General features: G+C 39.0%; 1 protein-coding gene across 1 annotated transcript in view; it reads right to left on the bottom strand.

The window, feature by feature from the left end:
* PLK5 (polo like kinase 5 (inactive)) overlaps window positions 1-15,149 on the bottom strand; it is a 48,683-nt gene that overhangs the window by 15,563 nt on the left and 17,971 nt on the right. Inside the window, exons 8-12 of the mRNA XM_072406795.1 lie at window positions 14,936-15,134; window positions 14,655-14,793; window positions 13,723-13,808; window positions 13,540-13,636; window positions 3,458-3,538 (exon numbers count right to left, since the gene is read on the bottom strand). Coding sequence (XP_072262896.1) covers window positions 3,458-3,538; window positions 13,540-13,636; window positions 13,723-13,808; window positions 14,655-14,793; window positions 14,936-15,134 — 602 coding nt within the window. The remainder of the gene's footprint in view (window positions 1-3,457; window positions 3,539-13,539; window positions 13,637-13,722; window positions 13,809-14,654; window positions 14,794-14,935; window positions 15,135-15,149) is intronic.

Below are 15,149 nucleotides of genomic sequence, written 5' to 3'. Positions count from 1 at the left end.
ACAAAATGCTAAGTTAAGGCAACTACATTGGGTCTTTCATTCTGATTCTAGCTTTATTAAAGAATACTGACTAACTTAAAGGCATCCGGAATGACATCTCAGACTCATTGACCTATTGGATCAGTGGTGTAGTTACAAGCCTATGGACCCTGATGTGAAATTTGGACTTCATCCCCCCTTCCCCCGCTGCAATGCTCCACCCTATCTAATCATAGAATAGCTCAGACCCTTCAGTGACAGACCTCCATGCAGACCCCATTGGGTGCAGAAGACGCCGGAGGAAGAAGACAGGGTTCGCAGCAATGGACAACGCAGGACGCCGGCGGATCAGGTAAGGCTGTATTTACTATTACTTTCCATAGGTTTACCTACCTGTGAGTGTGATCGGGGTTACCACTTTCAGCAACTTTTTTCTACCCCGAGTCACACTCGGGATTACTGCTAGGGAGGTTAAAGGAAATCTTCTACTACTAGCCTCCTCTGCCAGGCTTTGCAATACATGATGTTAAAGGTGAGGAGTGCAAAATTTTCTCTGTTGGCTGTTTTTCAAGTGACAACTAACAGCTGAACTGCCACTGATTGGGTTTTCAGGTCCACACAGTGAGAAGGCCAAAATGGTCGTAGTTCTGCCAGTGATGAGAAGTGCTCTGGAGCAGGGAGCACAGTCACAACTTTGACATCTGCAACCACTGTGGAACCACTACACTTAAACTGTGTTAATGACATATGACTATGGTGGGGACATTAGATTGTGAGCCCCTTTGAGGGACAGCTAATGGCATGACTATGGACTTAGTAAAGTGCTGTGTAATATATTGGTGATAGATAATTACTGGATAATACTACTGGTCAACAAACATTTTCTTGCCAAACAGATTAAAGTCATTTTCGGTTATGTTTGATGCATATATTCCAAATATGATATTGGTTTTGGTAGATTGGCTCTAGTTTTTGAAATAATGACCTCAATATTAACCTCACAGAAAACTAATGAAACATGAAAATAAGCAAAATTAAACTAGATATGCCTATGTTTACAAAATTAAATTTTTGAAATACTTAACGTCAATATATTCTATATTCAGTATTATTACAGAACTAATAACAAAGAAGTCATTGAAAAACTCATATATGATTTCCAGATGATCAGGACAATCACGTTGAAGGCTCCAGCAAGTAGTTTGCCATCATGTGTCTATCCCATCTGCCCTGATACCTTTTTTCCATCACCTTTATATCTTGTTGGAACCTCTCCCCTTGTTCCTCACTGAAATCCCCAAGGTTTTCTGGAAATGTTTGCAAATGGCTATGGAGATAGTGTACCTTTATGCTCATAGTAGCACCCAAATGTTTAAAGCTTAAGAGCAAGTTTTGTACCAGTTCTTCATGATTTTGTGCTTTATGGTTACCCAAGAAGTTCCTAACAACCATGACATAGCTGTGCCACGCAGAAGCCTCAGTATAACTCATGTAATTTGTGAAATTTTAATCATTTATCAGTTTCCGAATCTGGGGTCCATCAAAGATGTCCATCCTGCCTTTAATTTTTTCAGTACTTAATCCAGGAAAGAATCTACAAATGTATTTAAAGCATTCACCCTCCTTGTTCAGAGCTCCAACAATTTGCTTCATTAATCCCAACTTTATGTGTAGTAGAGAGAGAACGTTTTTTTCTCAGCCATTGGCTCGTTAATGATGTTCACTGCACCTTTTTTCATGTTTTCCCTTGGAGACCATGTCACTTTTTTTCCAGTGATCCTGCTTTGCTCTACTATCCCACAAGCAGATGAAACATTGGTACTTTGTGTATCCACTTTGCTTTCCAAGTAGGAAGTTCACAATTTTTAAATCAACACATATGGATCATTGGTGTTCATGATAGCAAAGCTTTTGTAAGACTATTTTGATATTTTCATATTCTTCTTTTTTTTTCTTTCTTCAAGGTTTTGTTGAGTGACCAATTAAAATTGATGCATAGCAGTTGCCATTATGCAGTAAAACAGATTTCAAACTTTCAATGGAACTGTCTATGAAAAGCTGCCAGTCTTCTGCTTGGTATTCTGGTACTCCCATATGGGCTAGTAGTCCAGGGATGTTACAACAGTACACAAAGACCCCGATTTATGGCTGGAGAGAATACACTTTCAGAAGTGAACTGGGTGATCCAGCAAACCTGGAATGGATCTGGTCCAGGATTCAAAACATTTGCTAGCAAATAGAAAATGATTTTTAAAAATCCATTCCATGTTTTCTGGATCACCCAGTTCACTTCTGAAAGTGTATTCTCTCCAGCCTTGGAGAGCTTTCATAAACCAGGTCCAAAGTCTCCATCTTCACTGAAATTTGGTAGGAGTGTCACCTCTCTTGTTCTATAAACTGTTATTTTAACTTCCTATCCCAGACAGTTCTTTTCTTTTAGCCTGGATGCTAAAAGTTTAGATTCTTGTTTTGACAGACTTAGGTCACATATTAAATAATTGAGCTCCTCTTGGGAGAACTTCTGGTTTGATGAAACACTTCCTTCATATTCACTTCCACTGCTAACACCTGGATTAACATAAGGACTAAGCAGCACAGGTCGTCTTGCTGATTCCAAATCAGGGTACTCCCACTTGATTTTCTTGTAACGATTAAAGCCTTTTACATTCACAACACAAAAATAACAATCATTATGATGATTTTTGGTCTCTCGCCCAACCATAGGCACGCCAAAAAACTTTTCGGATTTCCAGTGACACAGACACTATACACAAGTTTTGCATACCTTATGGGGAGCCCAATACTTATCTTGGTCCCCAGTTTATTACCAAAATATGCAAGATATGCTTGTTTGTTATTCTGTAATGTTTCCTCTCTGTTTTTGCTGAGAATATTCACCACAAATGTAGCAAAATACATTAGGGTCATTTAAACAACTTCTTCTTGAAGAACTCATATTTCTGTAAAAGAATAAAATGTATGAACAAAAAGAAGGCAAATGAAAGTTTCATTAAAATAATGCTACATTTAATATTTATTTTGCTACATTGCTACATTATGCTACATTTAATATTTAATTTGATATATAAAATGCAAAACATCGGTGTAAATAAAGATTGATAATATTATGCTGTGTAAACATTTGTTGTTGGTAAAATTGTCTATTTCGATTCCTGTATCACAAGAACTGGAGCCAATTCAATGAACTGATGCCATTTCTGGATTCAGCAGACCTGAAATACACTAAATATATTTAAAAAATCTTGGAAAGTGAAAATATTTTTTTGTTGAGCTGTGTAATAATAAACTAGATACTAAAGACAAGATGAGTTTCAAAGCTCATTTAGTTTTATCCTCAAGTTTAGTTTATTCAAAGTATAGCAATATCTTAGAAAAGCTACTATTTTCAAGGGTGAAGTATCACCTAAAAAAATCCTAAAGCAATTACAGATTTATCATTTGTATGTTTTCTATTTACCTGGTTTGATGGTGAATAGACAATTTTTCAAAATACCAGTGACATCTTCTACCACTTTCTCTCCCAGAGGCCTTTTCTGTTCTGCAGAATAAGAAAGTAACATAGATAAATGTAACACAATATGGGAGGGCGTGGCTTGAGTGATGGCAGGGTAAGCTGCACAAAACTGCTGCTCCCGACTCGGACCCAGCATGTGTGAAGCGTCCTTCAAATTTGGAGTGAGGGGAGATGAATGGTGTGATGGGAAGGAGTGGGTAAGTGAGTAAGTAAGATCAGCAGGGAAGCAAAAGCACGAGGGGAAGATGCTAATGCGACCAGCTCAGCGAACAACACAGCAGGGGAAAGATTGCAGGACCTTTTTGGTGGGGTCCAGTATCAGTGGAAACAAGCATGCAAGTACAAACTAACAACGCAGTCTCTCCCAAGCAGAGGGTAAGAGCCGAGGCCACGGCTCAAGCTCCTAGGTATGAAGTGCTAAAAGTTAAGAAGGAGTGTGCAGCGGATCCATAGGTTGGTGACTTATCATCTTCAAATGAGGCTGATGTTATTAATGACTGTGATATTCAAAATAGGGGCATAGCACCTTCATTGGCTGGTGATTCAATGGAAAATGTAGAGTCTCAGAATGGAACATTACCTTCTAAAATGTACTTTGAAAGCTTAATGAAAGAATAGAGGGATCATTAGCTATAGCTGTTTCTGATCTTAAACAGGAAATTTGCACTCATTTTGAATAAAATGAGAAAGCAGTGGAGGGGCTGAGAATCCAGGTGAATCAATATTGATTTTGATAAAGTAAATGACTATGCTGATTAATTACAACATAATTTGTACCAACAAGACAACTTAGAGAATAGAAGTCGGCGTAACAATGTTCACATAACAGGCATCTCTGAAACTGTGGAGTTTGCAGAGCTGGAAACATATGTGTCTTCTTTTTTAAATTGGGTGCTGGAAAGACCAAAAAAAGCCACAATTACCGTATTTTCCGGCGTACAAGACGACTTTTTAACCCCGAAAAATCTATGACAAAGTCAGGGGTCGTCTTGTACGCCGGGTACCAGTACTTACCTGCAGCGTCCGGTGTCCCCGCGAGTCCCTTCTCTTGTCTGGCGTCCCTGCGAGTCCTCCTGTGCCTCCTTCTGTCTTCCTGCTTTTCAGCTTACACGAGTCCTCCTGGGCAGGCTCGCGTTGCTTCACAGCAGGACTCGTGTAAGCTGAAAAGCAGGACGTGAGCCTGGATTGGCTCTCCAGTGGAGAGCCTGGATTGGCTCTTCACTGGAACACGCCCATTCATTAAAGGAACGTGCCCATTCATTACTTAGAACTAGTAGTGTACAGTTCTTTCTGCCTCTCAGTTCTCTCACAATAGTGAGATCTGACAGGCAGAAGGAACAGTACAATACTGGGCATATAACACGACCCCCAAATGATTGGTTAGAGTGGGGGGTCGTCTTATACGCCCAGTCGCCTTATACACCGGAAAATACGGTAAATTTGACTGCATGAATAGATCTAGGAGCACTGACCCAGCACGCCCTAGCAATATCATTTGCTGTTAGCACTCATCAATTATCAACTTCTCTCACTTACCAATTAAAAGAGGAAATCATGAAAAAAGCTCGGGGTAGAGATTCTTTTATATTCAATGAGACATCTCTAACATCTTTGCATGCGCACGTTTTGCGTGCGTTGATGCGCACTCCAGCACTCGTTCAGTTAAGCTTTGTGCCAAGAATACAAGAGACAGATAAGGTACCCATTTCAATTACAGGCTAGTCCAGAAAGAATTTCTCCCATGTTTTACCAGATTATTCATTATATTTAAAATCAGCAATGATCCCGGGTTGGAATCAGTCAACACCATTGGAAGCAAGTAGAGTGAAGAGATATGGTTTAGGAAAATCCATTTGAAGCCAATTTGGATGGACTATGGAGCATTTAGAAGCTGGAACTGAGAGGCAGCAGGCAGCAGGAAATTACCTTCTACGCTTTCCCAGGGGGTTTAGGGACACTAGTGGGGTGTCACATAGGATGTTGGCCTATTTTCTGATTTGCTGTATGTTTGTTTCCTAGTTGTCTCCTTCCTAGTGTTTACTCCTTATCCCTAGGTAGGTGTGTTGAAGGTAAAAGGACAATATGGAACCTGTAACAATTACTACCTGGACAGGTAAAGGGTTAACATACCCGACAAGCGTTCCTCAGTCCTAGGCAAATTATATCATCAAGGAGCAGAGTGTTATTTCTTAAGGGATTATTGAATGGTAACAAGGTTACATTGGCGAGTGTTTTTATGCCACTGAAGAGGCAGTGGAGGTTTTTGGAAAAAACTTTAGAGAAGATAAGAGTGTTTGGGGAAGGATTCTTGATCCTAGGGGATTTCAATTTCACTCCTAATGTAGTACTGCACTCATCTAGGATGCTTGGTGTCTCAATTGTATGAAGTGTATCATTGGAATTTATGAAACCAAGTTTCTGGAATTGGCGTTTGAATGAATGACCTACTTAAAGAATTGCAGGGATATTTTCAAATAAATGATACTCCAGGGAGTGACCGATTCTTGGTGTGGGAAGCCCATAAAGTAGTAATTGGGGGGGAGGGGGAAACTTATTAAACATGGGGTTAAGCTAAAAAAGGGTAGAGAAGAGATTTTAACAATGTCTCATAGATCCAAAAAATTGGAGGAAGAACATAATACTGGATAATACTAATGAGAGAAAATTAATAGATCTTAGTGCTTCTCTGGCATCATTGTATATAGCAAGAGCTAAGACTAAATCAATTAGATGTAAGATGAAGTTTTATGAACAAGGTAATAAAGTGGGCAAAATGTTAGCTAGGGCCCTTAGGGGGCAAGGAGAAGGGACATCAATTGCATATCTGGTAGATCAAAAGGGGCAGAAACAATACCAAGCAGATACTATAGCGAATATATTTGGTAATTAATATAAGGAATTGTTTAATTTAGAGCCAAAAGGTAAGAGTGGGTCTCTTTTGCATAGAGGAGAATATTATCAGGTACCTAGAAGGGCCTGGGATGCCTAAGCTAGGAGAATGTAATGTTAAACTAATAAAGGAGCCCTTGTCTATAAAAGAACTGACTAACTCATAAAAAAATACACTGTCTGGTAAAGCGCCTGGACCAGATGGGTATACCCTTGTCTATTCAAGAAACTTGAAATTTTGGGCCACCTTTTTGAGGGCCCTGAATGCTCTGGCTGAGGGGGATGGTTCCCAAGAGATTCCTTGAGGGCAAATATTTTGGTTATAGCAAAAGAAGGAAAGGATCTGAGCGTCTGTGCTAGTTATACGCCAAGTTCCTTATTGAATTAAGATTTGAAGTTATTTACAAACATTTTGGCCAATAGATTACAACTTATATTGCATAAATTAAATAATTTGGATCAAATGTTTTTTGCTTCTTTGGTCCAGTGAGTTAAAAAAGTAAAATTCCACTATATTTTTGTTGTCAACTGATGCTGGAAAAACATTTGATATGGTGTGTTGGCCATTTTTGTAGCATATCTTGAAGTATTTTGGGTTAGAATCAAAAATAATATTATGGATTCTCTCATTGTATTGTTATCCCTCAGCCAGAGTAAAAGTAAAAAGATTTATGTCTGATTCCTTTGATATTTTAAATGGAACAAGACAAGGTTGCCCTCAGGAAAATCCCTGACATTGGGGGCTTAAGGATAGGGAAAAGTTATCAGAAAGTAGCTGATGACTTGATTTTTCTGGTTTCTAAACCAACTTTATCTCTTCTTAGCTTGCCTAAAGAACTAAAGGTTTATGGTTATGGTTTAAGGTTACAATTAATTATTAGTCTAAATCAGAAGCTGTAAATATTTCCTTTAATTCAACAGTTCTTGAAGGTTTGATACATTCTTATACATTTAGGTTGGCTGATAAGGCAATAAAATATCTTGGTAAATATATTCTAAGTAATATATCACAAGTTTTTCAATTAAACTGTGTAACACTATTGATGAATCTTAAGGGAGAATTACAGAGGTGGGTTAAGGGCACTTTTTCATGGTTTGGCAGAATATCAATTATAAAAATAAATATACTGCCCAGATTTTTATATTTTTTTCAAACACTTCCTAGAGAATTCCTAATTTCTTTCACCATTTACACTGTTTGATTTTACCCAAGAAGGAGTATGAGTGGGCGATCCCAAATTTTGTTTTTTTTTGACATTGTTTTCAAATTTTCAAAAATAATATACATAACAATAGATATGGTACTTAAACTGGAACAAATAGTGAACTGCATAAGTGCATATTACAAAAGTAGTGTAACATCTATAGTAACATGAGCAAAAAAAAAAAAAAAAACGTGTCCAAGGTTTGAAAAATCAAACAAATGCTGTACCTGTATAGGAAAGACAGAACAAAATATACATGTTGTCTGTTGTATAGCAAAAATCACATACAATCTGAGTACCTAAGATCCTGTGAAGCATGCTCTCATCAGATGGTGGGTGGGTCCATGTGGCATTAAAGTCTTTTTTTTTCCTATAATATAACCAACTGCCCCAAATAGTAAACTTTTCCGTAGTACCTCTGGCATCAGATTTTTCAATAGCATAAAATCATTGATTTTACGCATCCATAGCCCTAATGTTAGAGGTTTTAATGGTGTCCAGCACAGGGGTATACAGGAGTTAGTTAGTAATTGCAAACATTAAGTCATCTGCATAGGCAGCAACTTTCTATTCTGAACCACGTATATGTAAACCGGATATATCCGAATGGGAACTTACAGCTATGAGTAGTGGCTCCAGAGTAAAGATAAAAATTTTGGGAGACAAGGGACAACCCAGTCTGGTGCCATTAGTGATAGGGAAGGGGTCAGATATCTCTCCATTTACTCTCACACATGCGGAAGGGTTTGAATATATTGTTCTGATCCATTGCATCATGTTGTCACCCAGGCCCATGTGTTACAGGGTAAGCATCGTGAAATCCCAGGCCTATAACTACTAAATGCTGTGGGGTCCTTTTCTGGTTTGGGGATTACCGTAATCAGTGCCCTTAGAGTATCCCTAAGGAGAACATTTTCAGAGATCAAGGAAAAAAAAGGCGGCCACAAAGTGAGGAACTAAAGTCTCAGCATATGCTTTATAATAGGGAAGTGGGAACCCATCTGGGCCTGGCGCTGTCTAAAACTCCTCAATAATGATACGGTATTCTAGGCTTTTTGCCTCCGATTCAGTTAAGGCTAGTATGTTTAGGTTTTGGAAGTACTGTCTGATTCTATTCATTTTAAAAGCCTGTGCAGTACTATCTGTGTTATTCTGATTCAGGTTATACAGGGAAGCGTAGTGATCCCGAAACATATTTGCAATATCCCTAGAGAAATCGTAGTGCCAGTAGAGGAGGAGAGAAATGGGACGTGTCCGTGCTCTGAACCCTCTCAGTGCTTTGGCCAGTAAACGTCCACATTTGTCTCCATGTTCATAATAAGTCCTGCAACACTTAACCAAGGCCGCCCTAGCTTTCCCCAACCATAGAGAGGCCAATTTCAGTTAAAGCAATGTCAATTCCTTTCCCACATCTTTGTCAAGTCCACATTTATGTAACCCCTCCACCCCCTGTACCCATTTCAGCAGTAAGGAAATTTTAGCCTGCCTTTCTCTTTTAATCCTGGCTCTATGACGTATAAGCAGATCCCTCATCACTATCTTATGAGCTTCCAAGTCTATTGTGAGGGAACAATCTGGGGAGGTATTCACCTCAAAATAATTTCTGCTCAGTGGCTGACCAGGTCCGATGGAAAGGATTCATTCAATTTCCATTGCCATGACTTAGGGGAAGTATAGGAGAGAGTGAACGTCAACATAACAGGAGCATGGTCTGAGAATGCTATGTCACCTAGAGAACATTGTATGACCTGTATGATCTGTTCAGTGTGTCAGTGTATTTCAGCCAGAAATGGTTCATCCAGGAGTACATCTTGTGGGGATAGGAGAAAAAAGTGTAATCCCTTTCCGTAGGATTAGTAAGTCTCCATATATCATAGAGTTGGTGTTGCTGCATATACCACTTCAAGCAGTCTAATCTCGCAGTACGGGAGTGGGGGCCGCACCAGATGTATCCAGGATTGTATCTGAAGTAAAATTAAAGTCTTCTCTGCAGATAAGTAGACCCTCCACAATCTCCTCCAATTTTTCCAAGACTTTATTTTAGAAAAACAAGCTGTTCAGTCAATAGAGAGTATAGGGTTACAAGTGTCATCAATTTGCCTTCTAGCAGGCCTTTTAGAAAAATCAATCTACCCTCAGTATCCTGATAAATATCCAAAAGTTGCCAACCTGATTGGATATGAGTACAGAGACACCACACGGTATAGAACCCTTGGAGGCACAATAATAAGCGACCGGAAATTTCAGGTTGAAAAGTTTTCGTATCTTTTGTTTTTGAAGTGGGTTACTATAAACCATAAACAACCAACAGACTATTGAAATTCTCTATTGTTCCTTGCCCCAGTAGGTGGGTTAGTTGTCTTACACTTATCTAGGGATGAGGGAGAAACCCGGAGGGGGCGGGAATCTGGGTAAGGTAGGGGGTGTGGGGAGTTCGGGGTGGGGGATTGGGAGCGTACGGGATATCCCTGTTTTATCAGGGGGAGAGATGGAAAAAGGGCCTAGCCCCTCAGGAACTTTAGGGGTGAGGGTTAAAGTGGGGACTCAATCAATCAAACTGTGACCGCACTGTGAGCCATTCTGCCCCTCTGTTGAGACATTCTGTTGAGCAAAAAATATAATTAAAACTGCACCTAGCTATATAATGGCCATAAACCAACAAATAGGAAAATATGGGTCATTTTGAATAAACATATATCAAAGAGAAAACTTTAGTGCAAATGTATATTTGCACCATAGCATACAACCATATCAGCATTATAAAACCAATTATCAAACAATATTAGTATAGCTAACGCCTTGCGCATGCAGAGTTCACAGCTCACATCTCGCAGTAATGGACGTCTAGAGTCACATTTCAAGCTTCTTCAATCTAGGAGACCAGGATTACCACTGGACATGGATCATAAATCTCATGCTGGGTCATCCTGGAGGATTTGTACCCGATGCCTAGTGGATTGCTTTGTTGAAATACGCCATATTGGATCTTGTTAAGAGGTAAGTATGCAAGGTTCAATCATCTATCTGTATGAGACCTCTTGCTGGCAAAGAGCAGAGAGAACTGACTTAAGGGCCTTGCGCAGTAAAGAATGTGGCGGGTTTCGAATCAATGTAAAATATTAGAATCTTGGACTCTTGCTGATTTTATTATGGATTCCTTTATAGCAAAGCATTGGACCCTGCAAATTACATCACGTGGTCTGGAGGGATCTGGGTTTCTAGGCCCCAGCGTCAGTGGATACGACCAACCTCAACGGTGGCGTCCAATGATGCTTGTAGTAGAATATTGAAAATGGCTATGGCAGCAGCGTAGAGATCGTTGTGGATGACTTCCCCAGGAATCCCTCTAAGCCGAATATTATTCTGGCAGCTGTGGTTTTACAAATCATCCTGGTGGGTCAGCAGTTGCTGTAGGAGTAAAGAGTGAGAATTGAGAGTCTCTGTGTGTAGATCTACCCACACCTTTAAATCTGCTGTTGCCTTTTCATTGTCTGCAATTCTGCCAGTGATGTCTCTTTTAAGTATGGCCACTTCCTCCTTCACTATTCTTTACAGCCTACACATGCAGGCTAGTAAATCCTCCCATGTGAGGAAGGCTGTGGAATCTGCAAAGCTGTCCCCTGGGAACTGTGGAGCTGGAGACTTGGAGGTAGCTATAGTGGTGTCCTCTCTTTGATCCCCTGTATGCAGAAGGGAGTTATAGCTGGAGATAGAGCCTTTCTGCATGCCAGGTGACATGCTGCGAGCTGAGCTTGGGGATGACAGCGCCATCTTGGAAGGGAATGTGTCTCCTACCTCCACCTTTTTAAAGCCGGGAGTCTCTTTAGAGCCAGAAAAAGGCACTGATTTCACTTGCACTGAGGGTGCTCCCATATTTTTCTCTCTGTGAATGGCATTCCATTTGTGTGTTGCGGTGATCGGTGTGGCGGTGAAATTGAAAGGCGCGGGTCGGAAGCCGAGCAGGATAGCTGCTCACTTGTCCATGTGCATGCGCAGTCCCCCTCTACAATACCAAATTTCTATATGTATTATGTGGCATCTCTATTGATTGACAGGTGTCACCACGTGGAATTTAAACAATGGATTACCTTGGAACAAGCTATTTGTAGATTTTGTTCAAATATTTTGCCATGGCTCCCCAGTGTGGGGAAAGTTAAGATGAAACATCATTGAGAGTTGAGAAGTTATGTGTTGAGGTTGAAGGGTTAAGACAACGTCTTTCTAAGATATATTTATTCTTAGTAGATCCTATAGAGGATTATATTCCAGGAGCTGGAAAGGGAGTTTATCTTTCAGCAATGTAAGATTATGTTGTTATTCTGTTTCAGTGCTCTATTGAGTAGTGGGGTTCAATGTATGGGCGATAAAATATTGTCCAAATGGTATAGAACTCATGAAAATTTACATAAAATGAGACACAGTAATAGGAAATATGTTGGAGGTGCTAGGAGGAGAAGGGAACAATGCTCCACATTTTTTGGTCTTGTTCAATGTTAAGGCCTTTTAAGGAGAAAGTGCGATTAATTATTAAAACATTTGCAGACTTTCAAAACCCAAATGATCCAGAGTTTTTTTCTGCCCCACTGCAATGATCTTCCACTGAGGAAATATAAAGCCATTTGGTAAATACAGCTGGCTCCTGTATACTATTGTTTTGGAGGAACCCAGAAATTCCTTCTACAGGTCTATGGATTAAAAAGATTAATGAGTTTATGACTATGGAATACTTAACTGCTACTGTATATGGCAGAGAAAATACATTTTTATTGACCTGGGAAGTCTGGAAGCAATACCAAAAATCTCCAATAAAATACCAAAAAAAAGTTTGCTGGATAAAGTGAAATTCCTGCCTACCCTAGCGCCTACCCTTTGCTGCCTTGGTTTTTGTCTGTTGTCGATAGGTGTTTGGGTTGGAGGTTATGTGTTTAGAAATTGGATATGATGATAAGAATGAGACTGTGACAGTTTGATATTGTTTATTTGATTTGTATTTGTACAGCTCTGCGTAATATGTTGGTGCTATATAAATCTGTTTATTAACAATATTAATAATAATCATTTGAATAATGTTTTCCGTGTGGAAATATACATTTCTTTATAAGTCCTAAGATATATACACACACTAGATAATTGTTGCCTGAGACAAACAATCTTAAATGTCTTGGGCAAAAAGGCATCCGCGTTCCCCCGAATATCATTCATCAATCTGCCCTGGATGACTGATAAATGACCAAGCAGGAATAACCACTGTACTTTCCTATGAAGAAGAGCAAAGTGGTGTACCACTCCCTTATCTACCCCCTCCCTCTCTTTTTTATTAGAGAGAACAATGCTGTCTGTATAGCTCTCATTCATTCTTCACCGGAAATTATGAAAGATTGTTTCTCGCAACAGAAATCTAATAATTAGGGTGTGATTTAGTGCAGGGAGCATGTATTTAGCTAAATACTTTTAATTGCTGTCTTAATTAATCCACTTTCCAGGTACAGGGAAGTTTTACTAGTATACATTGCGTAAATAATACTATGACATACTATTAATGTTGATTAAGTCTGGGATTGTTTCTCACTGTTTGTTTCCACACTGACATGATGCAGCTGGTGGCCTCCTTTATTGCTGACCAGTAGTAAGAATGTATTTCCTTCAGATAGCCAAAAAGATCATTGCAGTCACAAATTGCTTATTGCTCAAAGAACGCCTAGCTACCTCTGGAGAAAACCTAGGGTTCCACGGCACCCTGGATGTAAAAGACCGATCTAGTGGAAAAGAGAACCAGCCCCTCTAAAATAAGTTTGTATTTTATTACTTGTATTTTGCAAGCTCTTAACAGTGAGAAATTGCACCTTTAACCTATAATCTACTAAAAATAAAAACAATTAACAATCAAAAAAAACAAAACAAAAACTAAAAATCTTTAAAACTGAAGCTTACTCTGCAAGGCCGACTTTCTCCTGCTTATCATTCTTCCTCTCATGAGTATAGCAAGAGATTCATCACTAGGCCCAATGTTGTCCTCTGTTTTTTCTTCCTGACAAAACAAGTATAAAAAAAGGGGGGTTAACCACAGCAGAAAATTCATATCTCTAGAATTTAATGTTTTCAGTATTTTCATACCTCACATGTGTCATCTGTGCTCAGAGACTCTCGTCTCTGTGTAGGCACAACCATTGATTTCCCATACTCCTTTGCTTCTCTACTGTCTAAAAATAATGAAAAAATCTAACAATGAATCCATGGTAATAAATGAAGTAGATTCACAGTATGTATGTTTACAGTATTTTGTTGTACAGTATTAAAATACAGGCTTTGCAATAAATATAATTCATTCATGGAACATCAGTTCGCTGTGTTTAATAGAATAGCTTCAGTTTCATAATCATTCTCACCAGACTGCAAGCACTTTCCTTAGGTTATGCTTAAACTAGCAGTTTAACGGCTAACAGGCAGTAATTGCTAGGCATTTGCAAATGTTTATGTAGGTGCTTGCTTGCAATTTAGAAGCGATGTGTTTTTTTTTTTCCTGCATGAAATGCTATGGTTTTTGTAAGCAGTTGGAGCAGCAGCTGCATTACCACAAGCAAATATTTAAGAATAAAAAATAGGTCCTGAACTTACATTGTCATTGCCACAATTTTTACACTCTCATTGCCACTGTTCATACCATTGTTGCACATCCTTTTTACTTTTTGACCTATAAGTACCTTATTAAGTGCCTGATTAAAAATGAGCTAAATAAATATATACTGTAGACCAGCAGACAATGACATGACCTGGTTTACTGTCATATGTACAAATGCATAAACAAAATTCCTTTGCAGGACTGTCAGATTAGTAGACTTTTACAGAGTACAACAAATTGAAACAGATTACTATTCTGAATGCTGATGTTGTAGATTTTTACACGTATTTGCAAGTTTTAATGCCAAAGAAGGACAAGAAATAAAAACTGCACCGTGACCCTAGAAAATGCCATAACTATTGAAACTGTTGACCTAAGGAAATAAATGTTACCAAACAAGATGAACTAGTAACATATTTTTAGCTACCTGAGCAGAAGGATTTATGAAAGATTCCTTGGTACAGGACTTTGGCTGCTTTACTGAAGAAGCTGGTGAGTTGGATGGAAAGCAAGAAGGTTGGAGCTGTGTTACAGCTGGCTGATGATAGCCGCTTAGGTGTAAACCCCTAAAGGCAAAGGATAGCTTAGTTATTAAATTACATCCTTTTCATACCATGTTTAAAAAGAAAAAAAAACTTTCTTAAAAATGTATGTACTTCAAATAATAAAATATAGGATAAGACCTTAAATCAGGGTGTCAAACTATACCTGAGTGAAGAAGTCACTTGCACGTATGTCCTCTATGCCAGGCCTGTTAGTAGGACAAGTCTCAAGTAAAGAAATTATCAGCTTTTTTCCACTGACTGATATGTATGAAGGCACAGGGTAGAAGCCTTCTCTGATGAAATACTGCATCTCTTTTTGTGAATAAGCTCTAAAGGGGGAATACCCAGTCAGCAGTGTGTACCTGGATATGAGGAAA

This window comes from Pyxicephalus adspersus, chromosome 3 (assembly GCF_032062135.1).
Source record: "Pyxicephalus adspersus chromosome 3, UCB_Pads_2.0, whole genome shotgun sequence".
Lineage (NCBI taxonomy): Eukaryota > Metazoa > Chordata > Amphibia > Anura > Pyxicephalidae > Pyxicephalus > Pyxicephalus adspersus.
The sequence above is the reverse complement of the archived record's forward strand: the minus strand, read 5'-3'. Positions and strand labels throughout refer to the sequence as shown.